General features: G+C 41.9%; 2 protein-coding genes across 8 annotated transcripts in view; one reads left to right on the plus strand and one right to left on the minus strand.

Moving 5' to 3' along the window:
* LOC115637679 (zinc finger and BTB domain-containing protein 8A-like) overlaps window positions 1–2,670 on the plus strand; it is a 41,129-nt gene extending 38,459 nt beyond the window's left edge. For all 3 annotated transcript variants that reach the window (XM_030539173.1, XM_030539172.1, XM_030539174.1), the window contains exon 4: window positions 1,781–2,670. In XM_030539173.1, coding sequence (XP_030395033.1) covers window positions 1,781–2,098 — 318 coding nt within the window. In that variant the 3' untranslated portion in view covers window positions 2,099–2,670. The remainder of the gene's footprint in view (window positions 1–1,780) is intronic.
* ZBTB8OS (zinc finger and BTB domain containing 8 opposite strand) overlaps window positions 1–20,730 on the minus strand; it is a 71,718-nt gene extending 50,988 nt beyond the window's left edge. For 4 of the 5 annotated variants that reach the window (XM_030539186.1, XM_030539185.1, XM_030539183.1 and 1 more), the window contains exons 1-6: window positions 20,606–20,730; window positions 16,886–16,910; window positions 13,698–13,819; window positions 13,334–13,416; window positions 12,880–12,932; window positions 4,303–4,343 (exon numbers count right to left, since the gene is read on the minus strand). In XM_030539186.1, the coding sequence (XP_030395046.1) occupies window positions 4,303–4,343; window positions 12,880–12,932; window positions 13,334–13,416; window positions 13,698–13,819; window positions 16,886–16,910; window positions 20,606–20,693 (412 nt within the window). In that variant the 5' untranslated portion in view covers window positions 20,694–20,730. Of the gene's footprint in view, window positions 1–4,302; window positions 4,344–5,997; window positions 10,157–11,242; window positions 11,280–12,879; window positions 12,933–13,333; window positions 13,417–13,697; window positions 13,820–16,885; window positions 16,911–20,605 lie in introns of those variants that run through there. The other variant, XM_030539184.1, reaches the window with a different exon arrangement.
* Window positions 20,731–22,599: the final 1,869 nt, after the last annotated feature.

Here is a 22,599-nt window from a genome sequence, read left to right on the forward strand (position 1 = left end):
TTTTTTGGATTTTTTTTTAGAAGCAGATTTTTTTATTGTTTCTTTAAACAAACACAGCAAGCAGCAAATATTTGGCCACATACTTCTGAAACCCCAAACCCTGTTTAGGTTTTGCCAGACTAATTTCAGCTTTTCAATTTAAAAAAACCACAGAAGATTTTGAAGGAAAGCAGACATTGTGATTTTTTTCTGCTTTTTTAAAAATCTAGTTTTTGATTCAAAAAAAGTTGATGGAAAATATTTGTCCAACCCTTTTGGTGAGCTTTAGTGCCTTTTAGCACTAGCTGATGCTGAGAACCAGTGATACCTTGTAAAGGTGACTTGAAAAGAAGTTCTCTCAAAAGTGGGTTTCTGCTGAGATGTGGAAGGTTTTTAAATGTTTATTTTTCCCAGGGCTTCCCTGGGAGGGGGGAGGGGGGCAATTTGCCCTGGGCCGTGCAGGGCCCCCCCCCCCATGAGAATATAGTATTCTATAGTATTGCAACTTTTTTTTTATGGAAGGGGCTCCTGAAATTGCTTTGCCCCAGGCCCCCTGAGTGGCCCTATCATTGAGTCCAGGCCCCTGCCTTCACTAGCAGGATCAAGAACTGATTTTTGCCCCAGATCCCTAAGTGGCCCCCTCCAGGATTGAACTCCCAATCCTAGTTTCAGCAGGCCAATGCTCAAACTATTGAGCTATCCCTCCCACCCCTAGAAAGTGCCCTATATAAAATAATTTAGCAGACTCACCGGTCAATTTAGGAACTAGACAAGTGTCTACATCACAACACTAACCCTCAAATTTATCATTAAAATTAGCACCTTGGGTGGTAGCATAACCATGGCTTTTGTGGTAGAGAGACCATAGAGACTAAACTTCTCTCTTGTCCCTAAATGTTAAGATGGATGAGGTCTTTTGGTACAGTGAAAAGAAACTTGCACGGTAGCTCCATGTGCTGCACCTGTTATGTGCACAAATAGGACTTCGGTCTCAAAACTTGTGGACTTATTCTTCTGCGAAGACAGTTGCCTTTGACATGTAAAGTAACTGATTTAGAAATAACTAACTGTATAATATAACATTGTCTAAAAAACCTTAAGCAGCATTTAAAAGAAAGGGCTATATAAAAAGCACAACAGGTACAATTTAGAAAAAAATGGTCTTCAAATGACATATTGAGTTGTGGTAGTGAACAAAGTAGCCACAAATTAGTAGTAGATAACAAAAACTAGCTTTTAATCTACTTAAGAACTGAAAAATGTAAGTAAATCAGGTTTGAAGTGCTGAAATAATAGTGTGGCATTTCCATTACTTTTTTCAATTATCCCATCTTGGTCTTGGTGCACAGATACAGCATGCCCCTGTGAATACCTGCAACCAGTTAGTAACTTGGTTTCCAGTTTGAATAAAAAGATAGTTGTACCACAGATGCAGAGCATTCTGTCTTATGTGTGCCTTTTACTGCATAAACAGCTCTGGGTAGAAAGAAAGCTTTTCCCCTTCTGATAAGCGGATACTTTATTTATTGTGCAGATGGAGTGTTCTAAAACTACAAAATGAAAATTAATCAAAGATAGTTAATGATCCAGTGTATTTGTACTAGAGACTTTATTAAATAAATCAGTGCAGATCTGTTGGTTCTTGCTCTAGAAGTCTTGTGCTTATAATCCCCTTATTTTTAGGGTGATCTAATGCATTTCTCAGGTTATGAAAATTACTGTAGATGTTTTCTCAAAGAAAATAAAGTTATATTAACCCTTCTTTGGATGAAAGCTGATATCTTCCATTTTAAATCTCTAGATACATCAAGCTGGTAAACTTATCTGCAGAAAATGTAAGAATCATGTCACCGACCTAACAGGACATGTGGTTCAACAAGGAACAAGGCGCTACAGACTATGTAACGAATGTCTAGTTGAAGCAGGTATTGACAGAATTCATGATGACTTAGATGCAGAACATCCTCTTCCTATCTCTCTAGGAAACAAAATTTCTGAGTGGCACTTGGATGAAGAGCATAGATCAGATGTAGAGATGGAGGATGAACCTGATAAATTTGTCATCCAACAAGTTGATGATAGCACAGATGAGACCGAAGAAAGTGAAACCAAATCTTAGATAGTTGTATTTCAAGTGAAATCTACTAGTGCTCTTCTCATCACTGACTTACTATGTCTTGCCAATTAAGATACAATGATCTACTTAATCATTAATAGATCTTTTAACAATACTGCGTGGGAGCAAAATAAGGCCTACAATCTAATGTGCACATAGTTTTGGACATAGGAACTTTTTCCCAGCTACGTTTTTTTGCTACAATGTAAAGATCCCTGAAAATTGGCCAGAAACAACGAATATCTGGAGAGCTATTAATGACTTATTTTATGGTAAACCAAAGACCACCTCAAATTTCCTGTTTGAATGGAAGCGGGAACTGGGTTTCCTTCCTTTATTTCAAAGCCTTTGTTAGAACAAAGTTGTTTAAGATGTTCCAGTAATCTAAAAGGTCTCTCTTAATAGGTTTAATGTTCTGCCAGCTGCATCAAAGCAAGAACTACTGAATCAGTTACTATGAAAACACTTAAAGCCAGTAGTTAAATATTTTCTGTAAATACTGTATTTAGCCAACATGTACACTTATGAAACTTACTTGTAAATTACTACAAATATAAAATGTAATTATAATCTGACTAATGTTTTAGAGTAGCGTGTTCTCAAAAGATGTTACCTTTTACTAGTTACAAGAAAAAGCATTTTAAAGAATATCTATATAGACTAGCTGTTCTGTTCAGTAACCTGCATTTGGATGGAATGCGTTTGCATCTTCAAATGAACAACATGATTCACACTGCTGAGGCTTTTTAATTTAGACTACCTATAAACAGAGTTGCTTTGAAATAAGACTAATATTAGAAGTGCAATCTTCACAAAGGGTTTATTTATTTATTTATTTAACAAATGTGTTCAGGACTTGCATTAAAACTGCTCAAGGGGATTGGTTAGGCATGATAGGGGAGATTTTCAGGCACCTACGATTTGGGAACAGAAGTCTTATTTTCAATTGGACTTGTGACATAAATCCTTCAAGCATATTTGGAAGTATTTCCTGTTTTCAGTGTGTAACAAAAAAACCACAGTATATTAAGTATAGTGACAATTGAGACTGAGGGCTAAAAACATACAAATTTAAAAATACAATTCATTAACTAATTTTAGAACTTTTTTTGGTAAACAAATACAGATCACACTGAGAATTTGATTTGGACTACACAAGGTGAATGGCAATACAGAATTGAGCCCCTAGTCTACGTTGGTGAGCTGTGTGAAAGGCAACTTTCCCTGGTCCTGGATCTGTCTTTTTAATCCTTAAGAACCATCTTTGTAGAATGCTCAAACATACGTTCTTATGTGGACTCAGCAAAACCTTTAGATCCTAGAAACACTGACTTCTTAGTGATAACTGCTACAAAATGCAAAAAAGGAACACTAAACACTGGCAGTGGCGAATGGGAGGCTCATGAGTGGAGAATGTCAGCCTTATGAAGAGAAGCCACAGCTCTCTCCCACAGAGAACTAGAAACTGGGTTTCTCCCAGGAGAACAAATGACTTTCATGAGTTAAAGGTAAACAAAAGGTTCTTGAACAAGCTTTGAAATAGGAGGCTATAGACTAAGTAGCAACAATGGGCCTGATTCTCTCCTGTATCCCAGTCCCCTTCGCACTGCTCCAGTGACCTAAAGTGACAGCAAACCTGGCAGAAATGGCCTTTAGAGAATTACACCCTGCCTGCCCCAGAACAGCTCTGCCACTATTTCCTTATAGCCCCGAGTGTAGGAAATGTCAGGACAGAGATGGAGTGTAGCCAGAGCCTACTTGTGCTGTGGTTATCATCAGGCAGTGAATTGCCCCTATGGGGCACGACTACTCTCAGCCTCCAGCTGCAATAGACATGAGATTGCTGAATTTCAAGGGGCTGAACAGGCCTTCAGACAGTCTAAAAGCTAATCTACACTAGAAGGCTGCAGCTGCACCACTGTAGCACATCTGGTGAAGACACTCTATGCCAACAGGGGAGAGCTGCTCCCACCAACATACACTGACTTAAGTGCGAGTGTGGACAGTGGTAACTTACACCACTCTTGGGGTAGGGAGGCTTATTCACACCCCTGAGCAACATAAGTTATACTTACATAACCTGTAGTATAGGCAAGCCTTTAGAATATGAGTGCACGTAGAATTCAAACTAGTTTTTGGCATGTCCATTCATTAAGGCCTATATACTTTAAACAAGCATTTCAAATATAAATTGGTTTGTTTCTTACCTACCAAAGTCCAAAGTTTTACCCAGCAAGTGTCACACCTCCTAAAAGCAAAGAATTTTTTTGCATTATTACAATATTTATATAGTATTGTTTACATACTCTCAAAAATATTTTATAGTTAAATGGAAGTTGCACAGAAAGAGGAAAAAATAAATTTATCAGGGATCAACAATGGAGCTATACTTCCAGAAGAGACTTGAAAATATCTGAAGTTGAGGTGAAAAGACAGATAAGGCTGTTCTGAACCCAAGGAGCTGCAAATGTGGTTCTTACCTACATTAGCAAATTTCTTATCCATTGTTCAGCAAGGGTGCAGCAGCTCCTGTGCTACCAACACATAGTGTAATATAGACCACATTTATGCGTATTTTAAAAAACTATCATCAAATACCAAAAGTGGCTAGATTTTATGGAGGGGTAGAGAAGACCAGTGTAAGATAAGTGAATAAAGGGAAGAGAGAGAGACGGACAGACAGACAAAGCATGTGAGGTTGCTCAGAGTAAATGAGTAGGCAGCTTTGAAATAAGGATCCAAATTAGTCAATGGGGTAATTTCATTGCAGTAAGTAAATGGAGTTACTTCATGGATGAGTGGGGCCTCAGAGGACATGTTTTCCATTATGCCCTGAAACAGAGGAGGATCTAGTAGTATCTGTGATGAGTATGGAGTTACACTTGATTTAATGTATGAGAAAGCAGACAAAAGCATTCTGCGCAAGCTGAAATCTATTAATCAAACCTATAGTATCTGTAAATGCATGAACGATGCTCTTTTCAAAGATGTAGCCTTCCCAAAAGGTAATGTATATATTTAAAAATAAATAAATAAATAAGCAATACAATCAAAAGTATGCCCCAAAATAAAAAAGTGAGACACCTATTTATGTTTGTAGACACATTATGCTTTCTCTAGTCTGAGCAGGAAACTTTATTATTATTATTATTTTTTTAAATAGAGCATTCCTTTTGCATCTAAAACTATTTTTTAAAAGTTTACTCATTTTTAACTACCAGATTGTAGATGTAAATATGTATTTAACAAAACGAAACATGTAGTCATGTCATTAGTAAAATCAACTTTTATTTTAAAAGTGATTTTTCATAGCTTTCAATTCTTTACAAGCACTAAAAATATTTAAAAAAATTAAATTGCTATATTGTACTGTATACATATTTGAATTCCTTTCAAATGTATTTTAATAAATTTGGCATTATGAATAAATGGGAAAAAGATGGTTCTACAATATTAAAAAGATAAAACAAATGTCAAATTTCACCCATAAGCACAAGCCCTTAATCTGCAGGGGAGCCACATATGCACCTATGAGGTCAGCACTTTCCACCCCTCCCAAAAAATTTTAAAATGTAATAATGTTTTCAGAGTATAGATTTTTTTCAAAGCCAGGATGGGTTGGGTGTGACCCAAAAACAAACAAACAAAAAAAAAAAAACACACACACACACCTTTGGAGTTTGAGAAAGGAGGCTCAGTCCAGTTGTTGGCAAAAATGTGTCCATGTCATAGGAAAATATCAGAATTGACAATCAGGTTGATAGTTTCAGCAGTCTAAAAAGACTGAATGGGAACAGAAGCTGAACTGTCTTCTCCATTCCTTAGGATGGTCCCCATGGAATAGGCCTAAGCGATCATCCGGGCTCATGGAAGAAGCTTGTACTGCTATTGGCTGTGCTGCATTTTTTTTTAAAACCACATACAGACACACACTGAGGCTTTCACTCCAGGGATGTTGTTCAGGAACCCCAAAATACACCGAAAAAGATATTTGCGGAGGGTGCCCATATGGTAGTGAGGGAGAGCCTTTGTTTCCATATTTGCAAGCAGACCCATTCCACAGGAAATCCATTTCAACTTTAGCAGTGAGGTGGGCCCATACAGATGCCAGGGAGTGCCAGTTCTCTCATTCAGGGGCTGGCTGAATGATTGCAAGAGGCAGCAGTTTCAACTTTTTCAGGAGATGGTTCCACCTAGTGCCCACCCATGTTTAGAAAAAAAATAAAATACCTAACATTTCACATTTTCTCCACAGAGAACATTATTCCCCCCCCCCCATGATTTAAATTTAAAACATACCGATTCCCCCTACCACCTTGAGGTCAAGCACCACCCACTCTGTGCCTCTCACAGGTAGCGCTTTGTATTGTAGGAGAAATCCAGCAGCCTCCTCTTAGGACACCCTCCCCTTCTTACAGCAAGAGCCCTCTCTCCTTCCCTCTGCTTAGCCCACCGCCCTTCACAGCGGCACTGGCCGCTGTCTAGTTACAGGGCCAGTAGGCCCCCCCCCAAATACTGTCAGACAGCGATAGCACCCCTCGTTCCAGCACCTATAGGTGAGGCTGCACCCCCGGCTTTGATTTCCATCATAGGAGGGATTCGTATTGTTCAATGGCTTTCAGCACACACACCCCCAACCCCACCGCACCCCCACGCACTATACAAATTGTTCCAGCACCAGTGGCCTCACCCCACCTCCCCCGTTCTCACCTCTAGCCCCATCACGAGCCAGCCCTTGCCACCCTGCCCCCTCAGGAGGGGCCCCCCCAACAGGGCCTTCTGCTCATGCCCTCACTGCCACTGCCCCTTGAGCTTTCCCCACAGTGTGGGCCACGCTAGGCCCCTCATGCCAAAAATCGATCCCATGTGCCACATCCAGCCCCACCTGAAACTCCTTCAGGCACTGAACCTGACCCGCCTGGGGTTGCTCTCCTGACAGAATCCCAACTCGAAGCACCATTGGCTGAATACAGCCGCTTGACAGCCAATGGGAAGTTGGCCTAACTAGATTAATCTGATCGACAGCCACTTGGTCCAATAGAACTCCTTCCTGATGAGCTGCCTTGCGTGGGTGGGACCTGACCCGGCTCTCAAACAGCTCTGTGGGGCAAACAAAGCTCCAGCGCTTCCCGCTGGCCCCATGTCAACTCCGCGCTGCTACTGGCTGAACAAGTCGGCAGACCGTTTTTGCCCAATGGGGTGATGAGTTGCCATGAGGGAGGGACAGGGGCTGGCTTGGGTGGGAGACTGTCCCTGTTCAGGCCCTGGCCCTCAGACAGGTGTGTCTTCTGGTTCCACTCTTATGCTATAAACCCTCCTGACCAACCCACTCTCTGGCTCCACCCCACCAGCCAGCATTGGCCTAGTAGTGTCCAGCTGAGGCCCAGCTTCCCTCACAGCCCTGGCTTGCTCCCCACCCCTCCATCATACGTTGTATTACATACCCACCCCACTCATGATCATCAGCTCAACTAGTTGTCAGGCTCACACATGCACAACCCCACCCTTCCCAGACAAACAGGACAGCTCTGCAGCCAGCTCTGGGGTGGAGGGCAGCAGTGGGCAGCCAACACAACTGTACATCTTGCAACAACCTGGGCAGTTTAGCCAATATGTCATTGCCCATGTGTAACAGTTGCAGAGGGTCAACTGGAGGGAGAGGGAAGGAAACTGGTGGTGACATTTTCCCTTCTCCACCTACAAAACTAACAATACCACTCTGTCTCACCTCTAGGAGATGCTGCTCTCAGACTGTTATAACACCTGCACAATTAGGTCAACTTTATTTTGCACTATACATAAACTAAATGAGAGATTTTTAAATGGACACATGCACAGGAACATGATTGTAAGAAAACCCATTCCTCCCTTTAAGTCAGTCTTAAGTGAAACATTTTAAAAGAAAGCTGCGTGAAGTGAGTAGCCCTTTCTACACTTTGTAATTGTTTTCTCAAAATACAATGGAACAAGGGAAGGATACTGAACACAATATTAACCTTTCCTAGTTTTAGTGATAGACACTTTCTTTTTGAGGTAGTGGGCAGTGGGATTCATTAGGGTGACAATGTCCCAATTTTATAGGGACAGTCCTGATAGTCGCCTATATAAGCCAAAGCCCCAACTATTACCACCAACCCCCATCCCAATTTTTCACACTTGCTGTCTGGTCACCTTAGTTCTGAACATGCTATACTGAGCCAAACTTAGTAACATCTCTTCTGCAGCTGTCTCTGATACCTGTCTGTGATTTGCTCCTTCCCTTTTCAAAGGTCCCAGTCCTTATGCTGATAATAAAGGAGAGCTCATAAGCTGTCATTCTGAAAAGATGACCATTGTCCTGCATGGATCCCTATATGCAGTAATGTTCAAACAGCAAAGGACCATCACTTGCATAGATGACTTGTACACTACTGTGAAAGATATAGGTCCCAGTTCTAGTTTACCCTAAAACCCCTTTCACACAGCTCTGGCAGAGTTGCTGCAAATATAATTTACTGAGGCCTGCCCTCCAAAAAACTCCACGTGCTGTAATTATTCTTTTTCTCCTCCCTACTACCATACCCACAACCATCCCTTGCTGGTAAAGGCCAACCCAAAATATACCTTCCCATTTAAAGAAAGGCAAATGAATCTTCCACACTGTTTACACGCAAGGGCTCAGAACTGTGTAGCACAATGAAGAAAGATGACGTTTACACACACTTCTCTGCAGGAAAGGTGTTCAGTCAGAGTTTGCCTCCTGCATTACAATGCATTGTCCGATAGTGGAGGAATGTTCTGTACTGTTTCTACGGTCTTGTCTTACAAAAGCAGCAGCAGCTAGTTTATTGACTGCCATCACTGGAACAGGAGAGACGTGCCCTTCGTATTCCAAGTTCTAATTATTCTGGGACATACAGATCCTGGTAGGCTCCCTTCTACACCAGAAATGCTAAATGCAGGCTCTACTTGTGGGAACGGCAGGAGGAAACATTAGTACTATACTACACGCTCACATAGACACATGCTTCATTACACTAGTATTTTATAGAGATCCAGCACCACCTAGTGGCATCTTGTCATTTTAACACAGACATGTCAAAAAGGATACACCATGTTAAAACTTATTAATTAGACCAGACTAGCAGCAGAGTAGGGTAGGTCTACATCCCAACTAGTCACTGTGGCTGACCTGTGCCAGCCAACTCAGGGTCGCAGGGCTGCTTCACTGCTGCATAGACTTCCAGGCTTCAGCTGGGGTCCAAGCTCTGGGACCCTGTGAGGCTGGAGGGTCCCAGAGCCTGGGCACCAGCCTGAAAGTCTACACAGCAGTGAAACAGCTCCACACCCAGAGTCTGAGTCGGCTGGCATGGCCCAGCCATGGGTTTTACTTTCCTGTGTAGACATACCCTCAGAGGCTTTAAATAAAGTGAAACAGAGATGCCACTTGGGAATGAGCAAATGAAAATCTGTATCATAGCAGCGCAAAATAGAGGAGAGGTAGTTTCTTTAAAAGAAGGCAAAAGCATGCAGATCTGTTACAATGTAGTCTTCTCACCCTCCTGCTATCTCAATAAAATATATTTTTGGCTAGCAAAAATTAATAATTACCCCCTTTTGATTTCCCCCACCTACGTTAAAAAGGAACCCAGTACCAATGCTGGCCTTTAAAAACAAACAAACAAAAACCACGATATAAAGTATCTAGTGCTACTGAGACACTCCCTATAAATCCCTTTCTTCTCACCAGAGAAACCTAGCTCTCCTTTCTAGAGTTGCAGTTCCTAGCCTGGTTCACCATCCTCAAGAGTAAAATCATAGATGGCTGTTCCCTGTGATTCCTCCTCCCAGCTGATGGAGCATCTTATTGGCTCCAAGTATTACAATACATTTATAGCCAATTTTTCCATTATTTCCAGACAGATGACAGAGTCTGTGTGGGACCTTTGCCAGCAATGACAAGTATTCACTCCTTTCAGCAGTTCTCTTCTCATTTTATATGTCAATGATGACAAACACTTCTGGAGTCTCTTCTTCATGGATCTGCATTGCTGAATAAGTTATTGCCTTGACCTCAGTACCCTGGAGGGAATAGGCACAGGAAATTAGAGTCTGTAGACCCTGAGCCCCAGCAGTGGCTCTGCATGAATCACAACAATACATGAATATTCACAGGCTTCCTGGGAATGCTATTCAGTTTACAATAGTTTTCAAATGGGGGTATGTGTACCCCTAGGGGTACATGAGCTCTTGTCAGGGGGTACGTAAGAAAAATCCCATAGTGGCAGATGTATTTTATTTAGTACAGAGATTTTCAAACTCTAGGGGCAGCACCCCCTGTGGGAGTGTGGAAGAAGGTTCAGGAGTGAGCGGGGACACCAGGTGGCTTGGGACAGCGATGCCAAGCAGCTCAAGTAGGGAATGCCACCTCCACCCCCTGACTGACCTCCGTTAAAACTTCTAGAAGCTGTTGCTAAATGGAAGGCAGAAACTGGGAAGGGCACATGATAGGCAGGAGAGGGTGTGTGCTATGTCAGATGGGGACATGCAGTAGACTACATTTCAAAAGGGGGACAAAGCCTAAAAAGTTTGAAAACCGCTTAGTAATGTTTACATAAATAAATTAGACTCCTTCCCCAGAAGCACAGCTGTGCTGCACTTGTTATGAGTGCAAAGGTTGGGACACCACCATGTAGTCATGGTCTAGGTCACTGACTGATGGGAAAGTAGCAAAACAAAGTTTCTTCCTGCAGAGCTTGAACTCTAATCTCCTAGCCACAACAGAACACCACAGTTTGTGTGATGTGGGAGGTAATCAGGAAGGATTATATTAGTTTATTACCGACTCTCTAGAGAATTTACAAAAGAGCACCCTAATAGCTATTGCCAGTGTAAGCACCCTGACTTTGGATTGGCTTGCATTTCATTGGCTCAGCAAGACAACTGACTTCTCACTGCTGCTAGTTCATGAGTAATCACCCAGACACTCAGTTTCAGGAGTACTAATAGCTGCATTCACAAATGGCAGTTAGTGAGCCAAGGCTTTGGTATCAGAGGCAATACTGGCATCTAATTACACAGAAAAGTTTGTAAGTGGCTCTCTTAACTTGGGAGAAAAGCCTTTGTCATACCCATGAGACTGTAAGACACAGAGCAATCGTTACATACCTGAGGGTGTTTGGATAAAGAGAACTCTTCCCCCCACCTTAGGGAACAAAAACAAACAAAAAAAACCCACAAATAAGTATGAAGAGATTGTTGAAATTTTGGTTTAATTCAGCAGCTACCATTGACACTTAGAGGAAATCCACTTTATGGTAAACATCAGATTAACTCTCCTCATTAGTTCTCTCATAGCATAACTATTGAGGTTGTGTGGGGATAGTTACTCCCTCAGAGAGCTGAGCCATCCCAGCACAGATGCTAGTTATTTGTACCATGCTTGTTTAAATATGTAAAAAGCTTCCTGTTCCAAGCTCTAGCCTCTTGGACCATTTTATAAGCTATTAACAACAACAACAAAAAAACTAAGTAATTCAGGGAACACCACACTACACCCTCTCTAGTAGTTAAAACATGTACCTCCCACTGTAGCGGAGAGACTGGCACACCATCCCTTGGTGGAGTCTGTGCGCCCTATGGAGGGGAATTTGACTTTTCCAACTAATTGCTGGAAAGGTCACTCCCATAAGCCAGGGTTACTAGGAGAGATGTGGGTGGAAGAGAGGAAGCATGAGCCAGTGGTTAGGTAGCAACCCATGACATAAAAACTGGCCTCTACTACAGAATTCCTATGTGACCTTGGGCAAATTACTTAGCCTGCCACGGTCTCAGTTCCCCCACCTGTAAAATGAGGATGATAGCACTTCCACACCTCACAGAGGTTTTGTGAGGATAAATATGTTAAAGCCTGTGAGGCACTAAAAATAAAGCGTCCCAGAGAAGTACTTAACATAGATAGGAGGAAGAGGAGAACAAACAAAGCCCATTTTCCTTTCACTTATGCATTAGAGATTCACTCTTAAAAAGGATTCAAATTTTTCTGGTCCTTTCAAGTCTCCTCATGCAAGTACAATACACATAGTGTACAGTCAGAAAAGCTAATCCCCCAATAAATCCACGGAATCAACAACCCCTCAGAATGTAAATGCTATAGAAGTTCTCCAGTGGGAATGAAAGGAGGCATCTATGTTCTTGTCTAGACTAGGGCCACATCCACACCAGGAAAATGTGTTAGCTAACTTTGTGCTAACATCCTAATCTTAATAAGGCTGCTATAGTTCAAACACTTTAAACTGGTCAAGATAAAACCTAGCGGGGAGTGTAGGCTTTAAACTCCATCAGGTTCACATGTTCTGAAGTACAATTGCTTTGTCTCAATTAGACTTTTAGACCAGGTTAGTTAGACTGAGCTAGCTCAGTCTAACATCAGACCTTTAAATCCTAGTCTAGTAAAGGCCTACAAAACAGGGAGAAGGAAGTGGAGAGAAGTTGATTTGCCTACAGTCCCCTGCATTGTATTAAGTAATTCCCTGAAGTTCTGGGCTCAGATTATTTGTATTTCTGGTCTGCTTCCATGTCTTTGATAGTGACTGTCTGAAATGCTTCAGAACAAGTAGTAGTATTTATACAGTTTTACAAAAACATTGGCTGGTTAATCCTCATGACAGGGAGCATGGTAGATACTTAAATTTTATGTACAAGACAGAGATAGAGGGACTCGCTCAAGGCCCCACACTCCTTCCTAGTCTTTATTCACTGGTTCTCAGAATTTTGCTTTTAATGAGATGGTGTTGATTACTCACCCAATGGATCGTATTTTGTACCTCATTCGGTCAATGTAAAGCACTTTCACCTCCTGCAAGGAAAAAAGAAACAGGGGGAAAAGTTGCCATTAAGAGGATTTATACCACCAAATTAAGACTCCCAGTGAACATGCCTCCATACAAAGCCAATATTCACATCATCATCAGAACCTAAAGCCAATGTTTGAGCAGCCTCAGAGAGAGACACTGGTGTTCAGAATTCAGATGTACATAGAACAGTTATTACAGTAGAATGGCACCTGTTCATTAGCATTTACAACAGCTAAACTAAGTATATTCCTTGCCTCCCCCTATCCTTGTGTCTACAATCCCCCCCATATGTTGGTGGGTCTAAGTGGTTTGTTGGTTCCACCTTTCCTGCCCCAGATACTGCTGTACATAGAGCAGGTGTTGGTAGGGAATATTCCTGTCCTGTAAGATAGAAGAGGCTTACCCTGGGTACAAAGAACTGGTCAGCACTGAATTTATACAGCCACTCATTCAAGAAGTTATAGAGAAGAGAGAGCAGGTCATGTCCTGCAGGATAGAAGCAGAGAGAGAGAGAAAGTGACTCAGCTGGGAGCCCGGTCAAGAACTTCCCAAACATTATTCTAATCCATATCAAAGGGGCAGTTTCCTGATGACAAAGTACTAGAAGATTCAGATTATCTGTGTATAAATCTTGATTTAATACATCTGTACCAGTACTACATCTAAGGAGTCAGCTGACCTTAGCTCCTTAGATGTAGTACTTACCTTTTTATTTCAATGCATTTCTCTTTCAACGAGTTCATATAATAGGTCCACTGTCTTCTTACCTTCTGCCTCCACTTCTGTAGTATCCAAGGGTTCAACGGTCTCTGTATCCGTCATGTAGCCAAACATGGCCATAGCACATTGCTCAAATGTCTCTTCCAAAGTATCTCCCCAGGCATGTAACCTGCAGACATCAGCATTACTCCATCATAGAACACTAACAAAGAAAGTGGGGGGGGCGCATGTAGATGAAAGATTGGGGCGCTAGTATAAGTGGGAAAGGAAGTGAATGCAGAGAAGTGCAGACCTGCCATTACCCAAGATTAGGGAAGCACAGCTTAAATATTGCAAGAGGAAAGGGGCTTCCTTTTGGAGGGACAGTGGGAAAGTAGTAAAATATTTTACTAACAGTAGTGATGTCCTTCCTAAAGGACAGTTGGCATGCATGGAAATAGACCACTTGGAAATAAGAGGTATCATGAAAATTTGAGTTTGAAGAGAAGAGACAAAGAGCTGAAGAATTAAACACCTCCATGTAGCTTAGACTTATTTCAGGAGCACTGTAGGCATACTTTTGTGACATTCTGTACCTTGGGGGAGTACCGTTAACAGCCTACCCCCATATTCCTCATCTGTATAGAATTGTGATATTACATATAAAGCATGCCTCGTAAAGTATCAGAGGAAAGGTTATGATCTGCTGAAAGTAATTTCTCTATCCATATATGTATATCATTAATGTATGTGAAGTTATGAGAATTGTGTTGTATGGTTGTCACTAAAACATGCTGTAAAATGTGTAATCAGCCAGATATTAGCTCCCCAGAGGCAACAGCAAGGAAAGTAACCAACGCCTGGGCAGGGTGTCAAACAACCATTGTCCAGCAAGGGCACTACAATTCAATGACTCATTTGCAACAGGACACATCAGGGGAATTGCTCAACCTTGCCTGGAGACTCAGCAATACCCCAAGACATGCCTGGACTTGTGTTCCACAAGCACCTGGACTGAGTGTATAAAACTGAACACAGGGGGCCCAGGCTTGGCCTCTCTCCTTCACCCACCTATGCTGCAAGCAACAAGGACACTTTAAAGACTCCAACTGAGGGGATTGGCTCAGATGTCACGGGTGAAATCTGCATACTATGCACTGCAATATCCAGTGGGCTGAGAAAAACTGCTTAATCTAGTTGTTGCCCAGTCTCGCAGGGTTGAGAGTTTAGACTGCAGGCTTATATTTTATTTCTGTTGGTAACTAACAGATTTTTAAGTGATTGCAAAAGATTGACTTTTTGCCTGTCAATAAATTTGTTTAACTGTTTATCTTTACCAGTGAGTTTGCCTGAAGTGTGTGGTAAATCTGCTCAGGTTTTGCGAAGGCTGGTGTATATCCACTTCCCATTAATGAAGCAGTGAACCAATTAATAAAATCTGTACTGCCCATCTTCAGCAGTGCGAGATGGTATATTCCTCAAGTCCAGTGCTGGTTGGTGCCTTTCCCGGTGTGATTCATGAGTGGCTCTGGGAGCATTCATGCAATCTAGCTGGCTGTGGGGCTCCACATGCCATTGTGCTGAGTGATAGCTCCTGGAGGGGTTTGCTGCTGGTCACTAGAAAGGCATTATGACAGACAGCCTGGCTGGAGAATTTAGGGGGCACAGCAGTGCCATGGTCCCAAGCTGTACCCCAGGGAACCAGCCACAACCTTATCAAAAAAGAGAAAACAGATGACTCTATTCCCGCCCCCCCCCCCCCCGTGTCCTCCCAAGAGAAACCATATTGTTGAAATGAAACAAAGAATATCTAGCATCTCAGCAGTGGTGTTGGAACCACTTTTATAGTGGGGGTGCTGAAAGCCATTGAACAAAACTAAACCCTATACATGATAGAAACGACTTCAAGCAAGAGGGTGCTGCTGCACCCCCAGGCCCTACTTTCAGCACCTCAGCACACTTAGATAGATCCCTTTCGAGCTTATGGAATGCTTATTTGGCACAATTCTCCTCTCAACAGTTTACATAGATGCAATCCTGCTGACTTCACAGTTACTCCTGATTTACATCAAATGTGATAGAAGAATTCATCTTAGGAAGGTTACACACAGAAATGTACTCCTTAGGGAATTCTGTGCCACTCTGCATGCATAGAATCCCACCCCACCCAAACATTCTGCCCTAGAAGTGCTGCAGTTCTGCGTTTTGCCCACCAGAGGATGCTGTGACACCAGAACAGCCGGCTGCGTTCATGCTGTTGGCTGTTCTGGCATCACAGCGGCCTCTGGTGGGGAAAGGCGGAACTGCAGCACTTCTGGCGCAGAATTAATTTTCGGGGGGGGGGGGGTGTGTGCATGCACAGTGGTGCACAGTTCCCCAGGAGACGTTGATCACTGCACCCTGCCTGCAGAGCCAGGTTAGGACAAAGAGTGGAGTACGCGCGGCAGCTCTGTGTGTGTCAGATTGGGGTTCAGAATAGCTAGTGGAGGGGGGAGAGAAAGACAGACTGGGGCCTGGGCTCAGGAGCTGGTGGGGTGACAGTGTTGAGCCAGGGGCTGAATGGGAGTGGGGATGCAAAGCCACATGGGGATGGGGAAGGAAGCTGCAGAGACCCATGGGCATAGGTGCTGATTCCATGGATGCTCCAGCGCTGGAGCTAGGGTCGAGCACCCCCCCAGCACATTAGAAAGTTGATGCCTGTGCCCATAGGAATGGGAGGTGTGGGGAGAGGGGTAGATGTGCCTGACTGAATGGGAGAGGCTTTGGGTCACCAAGGGTCTACATCTGGAAGGCTTCCGAACTCCCTAACACACAAAACAAAAACTGTTCCATACTTCTCCCAGCCACATCTAACAACCCTCCAGGTTCACTCCAGACTTCTTCCCTCTCCATCAGCTCCTCTGATGCACACAACACCCCCAAGCCTTTGCACTGCTGCTGACTGGTGCAGGCAGTACAGTTCCATGTTGTAATTCAAATTAACTACTCAAAATTCTGTGCTAATATGTCTAGTAAGGAATCGGTTTGTCAAAAAAAAAACAAAAAAAAAAAAACCAACCTTTTTTTAGTCTGTATTGTTACAGGCAAACTTGCTGACAGATATTTTGAAATAAATTATCAAAATAATTGAAACTGGCATGATTGTACAGATATTCTGATAAATAAAATTTGCAGAATTTTAAAATATTGTGCACAGAATTTAATTTTTTGGCACAGAATTCCCCCAAGAGTAGAAATTGCAGCTGTAAATACTCACTGCACGTCAGCGGTGTGATCCAGATCTGAGAGAGTAGAAAAAGAATATAGTTATCATGAGATCATCGTGGTGGTTTAAAAAGAAGCAATAATATGGAAGAAAAAAGTCAGGTCGTGTTAATAACAAGATAGTAGTTTGTGCTTGTTTTGACACTGAAGCTCCAGTTAGTGGGTTAATCTGATTAACAAACAACAACATTGGAAAAGACTTAATTCAGGATCAACACATGTCCACAGAGCAGGTTTTAAAAGAAAGCCACAAAAAGCCAACTTCTTGCTAGTGAAGCCACCAATAACACGGTACAACTCAGGGCAGGCTGCAACAGTGTTCCCTTTTTGTGGTCCACCAAGGGCACCCACTCTTAAGCTTCCAGCACCCAGACACCACCTCTCTTGGTGAGAGACCCACATCTCTATTCCTCTCCCGAGTGGGTTTTTTCCAGGGGGCACAATTCCCTGCCTACACTGTGTTATTACCAGCAAGCCAGACTGCCTAAATAGACCAGGGTTGTGATTTGCTCTCTTCCCAGAAGCTATAGCCAGCTTAATTGCCCACAGTTATGTTCTGACACAACCCTTTCTAAGTAAGCACTTAGAAGATGAAAGCATTACAGAGAAAACACAATGATAGAACAACCCTACACGTGCAATAATAAGTTTGCCAAAGATCACCCCCACCCCTACTCTAGCAGGGGCTCTGGTAGGAGTCAGTCCTTCAAACCCGCAAAAGGTTTCGTGGTTACAAGTTCCTAACAGCTTCAGCTCAGCACAAGCACACCTGTGCATAGGTTAGTCTTTTCTTTATGCAGCCAGGTTGTCTAACTGTATCCACTGTTTTTTAAAATCAGTTTTATTTATTAGAATGCTATTCCAGGCCATTTCAGCTTTTATCCACCTTCCATTAATCCATTCTTCCAGACAGCTCAGCAACATTCAGCTCCTCCCTGTGCTTCTGCTTGTAGGAACCAATTTAATTTTACAATTTAAATGTATTCCCACCGCCACTGTATGCATAATACAACAGATGGGACTGAGCTGAATAAGAAAAAACATCAGGTGGTACAGAATGTATTTTGCGGCTTGTAACAAGGTGTGGTGATATAATTAATAACAATATTCTCCACTATAATTTTGAGGCATAATGTTGATGGATCAGGACCCGATACAGGAAGTTGGGGAGAACATAAGAACAGCCATACTGGGTCAGACCAAACATCCATCTAGTCCGTATCCTGTCTTCCAACAGTGGCCAATGCCAGGTGCCCCAGAGGGAATGAACAGAACAGGTAACCATCAAGTGATCCATCCCCTGTTGCCCATTCCCAGCTTCTGTCAAACAAGAGTCTAGGGACACCATCCCTGACCACCCTGGCTAATAGCCATTGATGGACCTATCCTCCATGAACTTATCTAGTTCTCTTTTGAACCCTATTATAGTCTTGACCTTCACAACATCCTCTGGCAAAGAGTTTACACAAAACACAGTCAACCTGTGGAAGAAATACTTCCTTTTGTTTGTTTTAAACCTTCAAGAATTCTAGTAGATTGGTGAGGCATGATTTCTCTTTACAGAAGAGATATTGACTCTTTCCCAGCTTGAGCACTTGATTCCCACTGACGCCAGTAACTCAGAGGATCAGGCCCTAAATGCCTTCAGTTACATGGGGGCTCCCCAGTATAGCTGCACTTTGTAAGGCATTAGGTTTACGTTTAAAATGGTCTTTAAAAAATAATTTCCAAACTTATGCAGTTAAAGTAGATACATGAAGAGTCAAAACATTGGTCATCAGCCACTAACTGATCCAAAAAAGCGTATACATGGACTGTACAATCCACTGCAGAGAGAAATCTTTGTACAGTCATGTTAAGAGTAGTCCAGTGAAAGGGATAACGAGTCCTGCTCTGCGCACTTACAGTGCCAGACGCAGACATTAGGCCCGATCCTACAAATACAGCCTCCAGAAGGGGAGACAGCTGCTGAGTGAAGAACACTCTTGAAAATCTGACCAATAGCGCTTACTACCTTTAGTAGTCCCACTGACTTATGCCAAGTGTTAAGTGCTTGTGTGATCGCACCCAAGGTGGCACAGTTTCTCCATTTTATTATTGTCAGTGCAGTATGCAACAAATCCTGATCATTACCCCTTCAGATTACAAAAGTCAATTTTAAGCAAAACCTCTCTTTCATAAAAAAGGCTTTTACTGCTAGGTTTTGGGATGTGTGTGTCAATAAGGGTTTTAAGAGAGGACAGTGCACTTAAATAAAGAGTATGATGACCCTAAGTGACAAAATCTAATTGAGAGCAAAGTTAAAAGGACAAAAGTAAGTGAGCCAGTAATTGAGTGAAAAACGTCAGTTATTAAAATCAATAGGGGAAACCTAGAAAGTGTGTGTCAGTGTTGTTGCATTGTCAAACAACATATACAAGTTAAAGCAGAATTTCAAAGCAAAGATGAACACAGTCTATACCTCCTATCTCTAGCTAAAACCGATTTCTGCCAGCTCTTATGAGATATTAAAGGTGTTTACTGCACCAACACAGCAAACAAGTGATGATGATTAGATGTCTGTGACAGTTTCTTCTTTTCCCTCAAGGCTGAGAAGTGTCGTGTCTGGTGTCTGCAGGCTCAGTGCACAAGCCTTTTTGTTCATTTATAGCTTTTAAGATGCCAACACCCCAATATGTGGCATTGGCTTTTATAAACTATTAAGAAGAATTACAAAATGAGGAGCACAGGGACCCACACTATAAAATTAATCTTAAATTATGTAATATTAATTTCCTTAACACAGATGAAATGTTATACAACCACAATTTAGGGATCTAGAATTTAAGTCAACACACAGTAGAATTTAAGTCAACACAACAACAAACAAACAAAGTGTGCAAAATAACCACATTTGTTGGAGGCAGATCTAAATTGAGGTCTAAAATAAGTAACAGACTATAGATCATCACAGCTAAAAACCATCCTCTTGGTTCCATAATCGCTTACCTGCTTTGTGACTAGTTTTCCTACCAACTGTCTCAAAACAGCAACAACAACAGAGGCTAACTCATTTCAGCCAGAGAATAACAATCTCAGATTACATAAGGAAGATTGACTCCATTTTGACTGGTGGAATATGATGCTGTCATTAGGGCTATACTAGGCTTAAGAGCTGAACAAGTCCTGAAATATATGCTAATGAATATCACAGACTACTCTCCCAAATGGGCACTGCCCAAATAAAACTGCAGTTAGACACAGGCTTTCCTTCCTGTAATTCCTAAAGCTATTAAATCAAGGCAGGAAGGAATTCCTGGGGAGGGGAGGGGACGGGGGAAAAAAGCCCAGGCAAAAGTCTCAAAGCAGCAAATTAAAGCACATCACGCAAAAACAAAACAGACAGAAAAGAAGTAGAGAAGAAGATGGAAAAAATATATTCTCCAGCTAAAAATCTTAAGCATTTGTTTAGAGACAAGAAACATCTTAGAAGGAGAGTTTCTCCGGTTGCTTTTTATGAATAAGTCATTGTATAGTTATTTACATCACAGAAAGGCACAAAATAATTCAACAAATTAAGAAACAAACAACCCCTTCAATTAATCTACAGACACCCACCCACAATCTGAAAGTGAAAACAGCATGCAGCATTAGTGTATTAAGGGGACTCACCTTTCCATAGTCCCCCCCAGCACCACATGGACTATGCCTGGACAAAGCAAGGAATACTTACACTCATATTTCTTAGTGAGGGGCGGGTACTTGGCTTTAATGGCCTGCTGGTCTGCTGTCAGATTATAGTCCCTGTAGTTGTCTGCCATAATCACTTTGGTGTGCACTACTCACTTCCTGCTTTATAAAAATGGCCCACTCCCTTCCAGGCTACTGGCAGGGAAGTTCCCACACGTGATGCTGCTGCTTAAAGAGAGAGTTCTCTTTTTATCAGGCCAGTCTCTGAGGAGAATGAATAGCAATTTTGGAAGAGTTCTTTTATTCATGTAACTAAATGTAGCTAGCACCACAATTGTAGGAGGCTATGGAACTGTGATATTTTAAATGTGCCTCTTTGAATTCCCATGCCACCAAATCTTTCATTCATGGGGGAACTTTAGACCTTAATTCTGCAAAGATTTTACATGTGTGTTTAAATGTATGCACTGCATGAATGGTGAACATGCTCAGTGGGTAAATCAAGCATGTGCACGAGTCTTTGCAGGTTTGGGGCCACAAACTGTAAACTCCTTGGAGCAGGAATCATGTCTTCCGTTATGCCCCAAGCATGCTGCCAATGCTCCATAAATAATAGAATGATGTTAAAACCAAAGTAACAAGTCAGTTGAATAGGAGGCCTGACTGAGCTTGCAAGTGTCAAATGTTTTCCAGTCCCCCTGAAGTTAATGGCATCTGAGGATATTCAGTACTTTACAGAAGGATGCCCAGTGCGCATATGGTAATCTAAACATAGACATGTTACAAAACAAGCCCCTATAAAATCCACTAAAACCACAGCAGCTGGCACACATGCAGACTCCATAGCTCTCAACCATGTTACTACAGCAGATAAAAGTGAAATCTGTTCTTTAGGGCAGCGACTGTTTATTAGGCCCCAATCCTGAAAACACACACAAATGCTTAAGTCAATGGGGCTCTGCATAGGATCTGGTCCCTAATGAACAAGGTTGTCAGCTCCCAGTGAAGAGTATGTTTCCTAAAATCAGCCTTTTTGCAGTTTCTTCAGACTTTCAAGCCACGTTTTAATTTGAAAGGTAAATGGAAATAAACTTCAGGACCAGAAAACACACATCAACTGCAGGTTCTGTAATCAAGTATTTATCCCCCCAAATGGACCTTCCCATATCTTCCCCTTCCCCACAGAGTGACCAGCCTTGCTCTTTCCTTAAATTGCTTGCATGTGGAAGGATCTATCTACAGCTAAATCCAAGTAGCATCCTCAACAGCTGATGAAAATTGTACTGCTTCAAAACAGTGTTGCCAGCTCTTGTGATTTTATCATGAAGGTCTCACAATGTGTAGTGTCTTCTTAAAGGCCCAGGTTCTGGAATCATGATATTGCATGATAATTTCAACTTTAAATTTTTTAAGTAAATTTCTAGTCCTTGTGGTTGCAGAGAAAAGCTTGAAAATGTAAAGCAAGGGATCCCTAAAGAGACAAAAGGCAAGGGAAAGGACCTAACATTTAATATATTAAAAAATATATATTATTTTTAAAACAATCTCTCAATTGTTATGGGCCAAGGTAATTATTTTTCAACATTTGGGGTTGACAATGCAGGGCTAATAATGTTCTGAATGAAAACATAAGAGGGGAAATGTATAAATAAGGGCATATATGAAGTGAAACAAGGGTATATCTTTTTAATTTCAGGAGAAGGGAAGGACTTTTTGGAAGGGCTAAATAAAAAGCTCTCCTAGTGCTTTTTATCAGGAGATTTTAAAGGAGGTCAATATCATTATTTCCACTTTAAAAAATGAGGAAATAGAGGCTCAGTGATGTGCAAATGATTTATCTAAAGTCTCCTAGTAGGCCACTAGTGGAGTCAGAAACAGAATCTGTATTTCCTGAGTCCCAATCTAATGTGTACACTGCTAGGCCACATGTGTTTATCAGCAGCTAGGCAGCTTTTTAAAATTGGGATTAAGGGCAGAGTATAGTTTGTGTCTATCCAGTGTAGTGTTTTCTATAATGTCCATCCCTGTCACATCTAA

Source organism: Gopherus evgoodei, chromosome 20 (genome assembly GCF_007399415.2).
Source record: "Gopherus evgoodei ecotype Sinaloan lineage chromosome 20, rGopEvg1_v1.p, whole genome shotgun sequence".
Taxonomy (NCBI): Eukaryota; Metazoa; Chordata; order Testudines; family Testudinidae; genus Gopherus; species Gopherus evgoodei.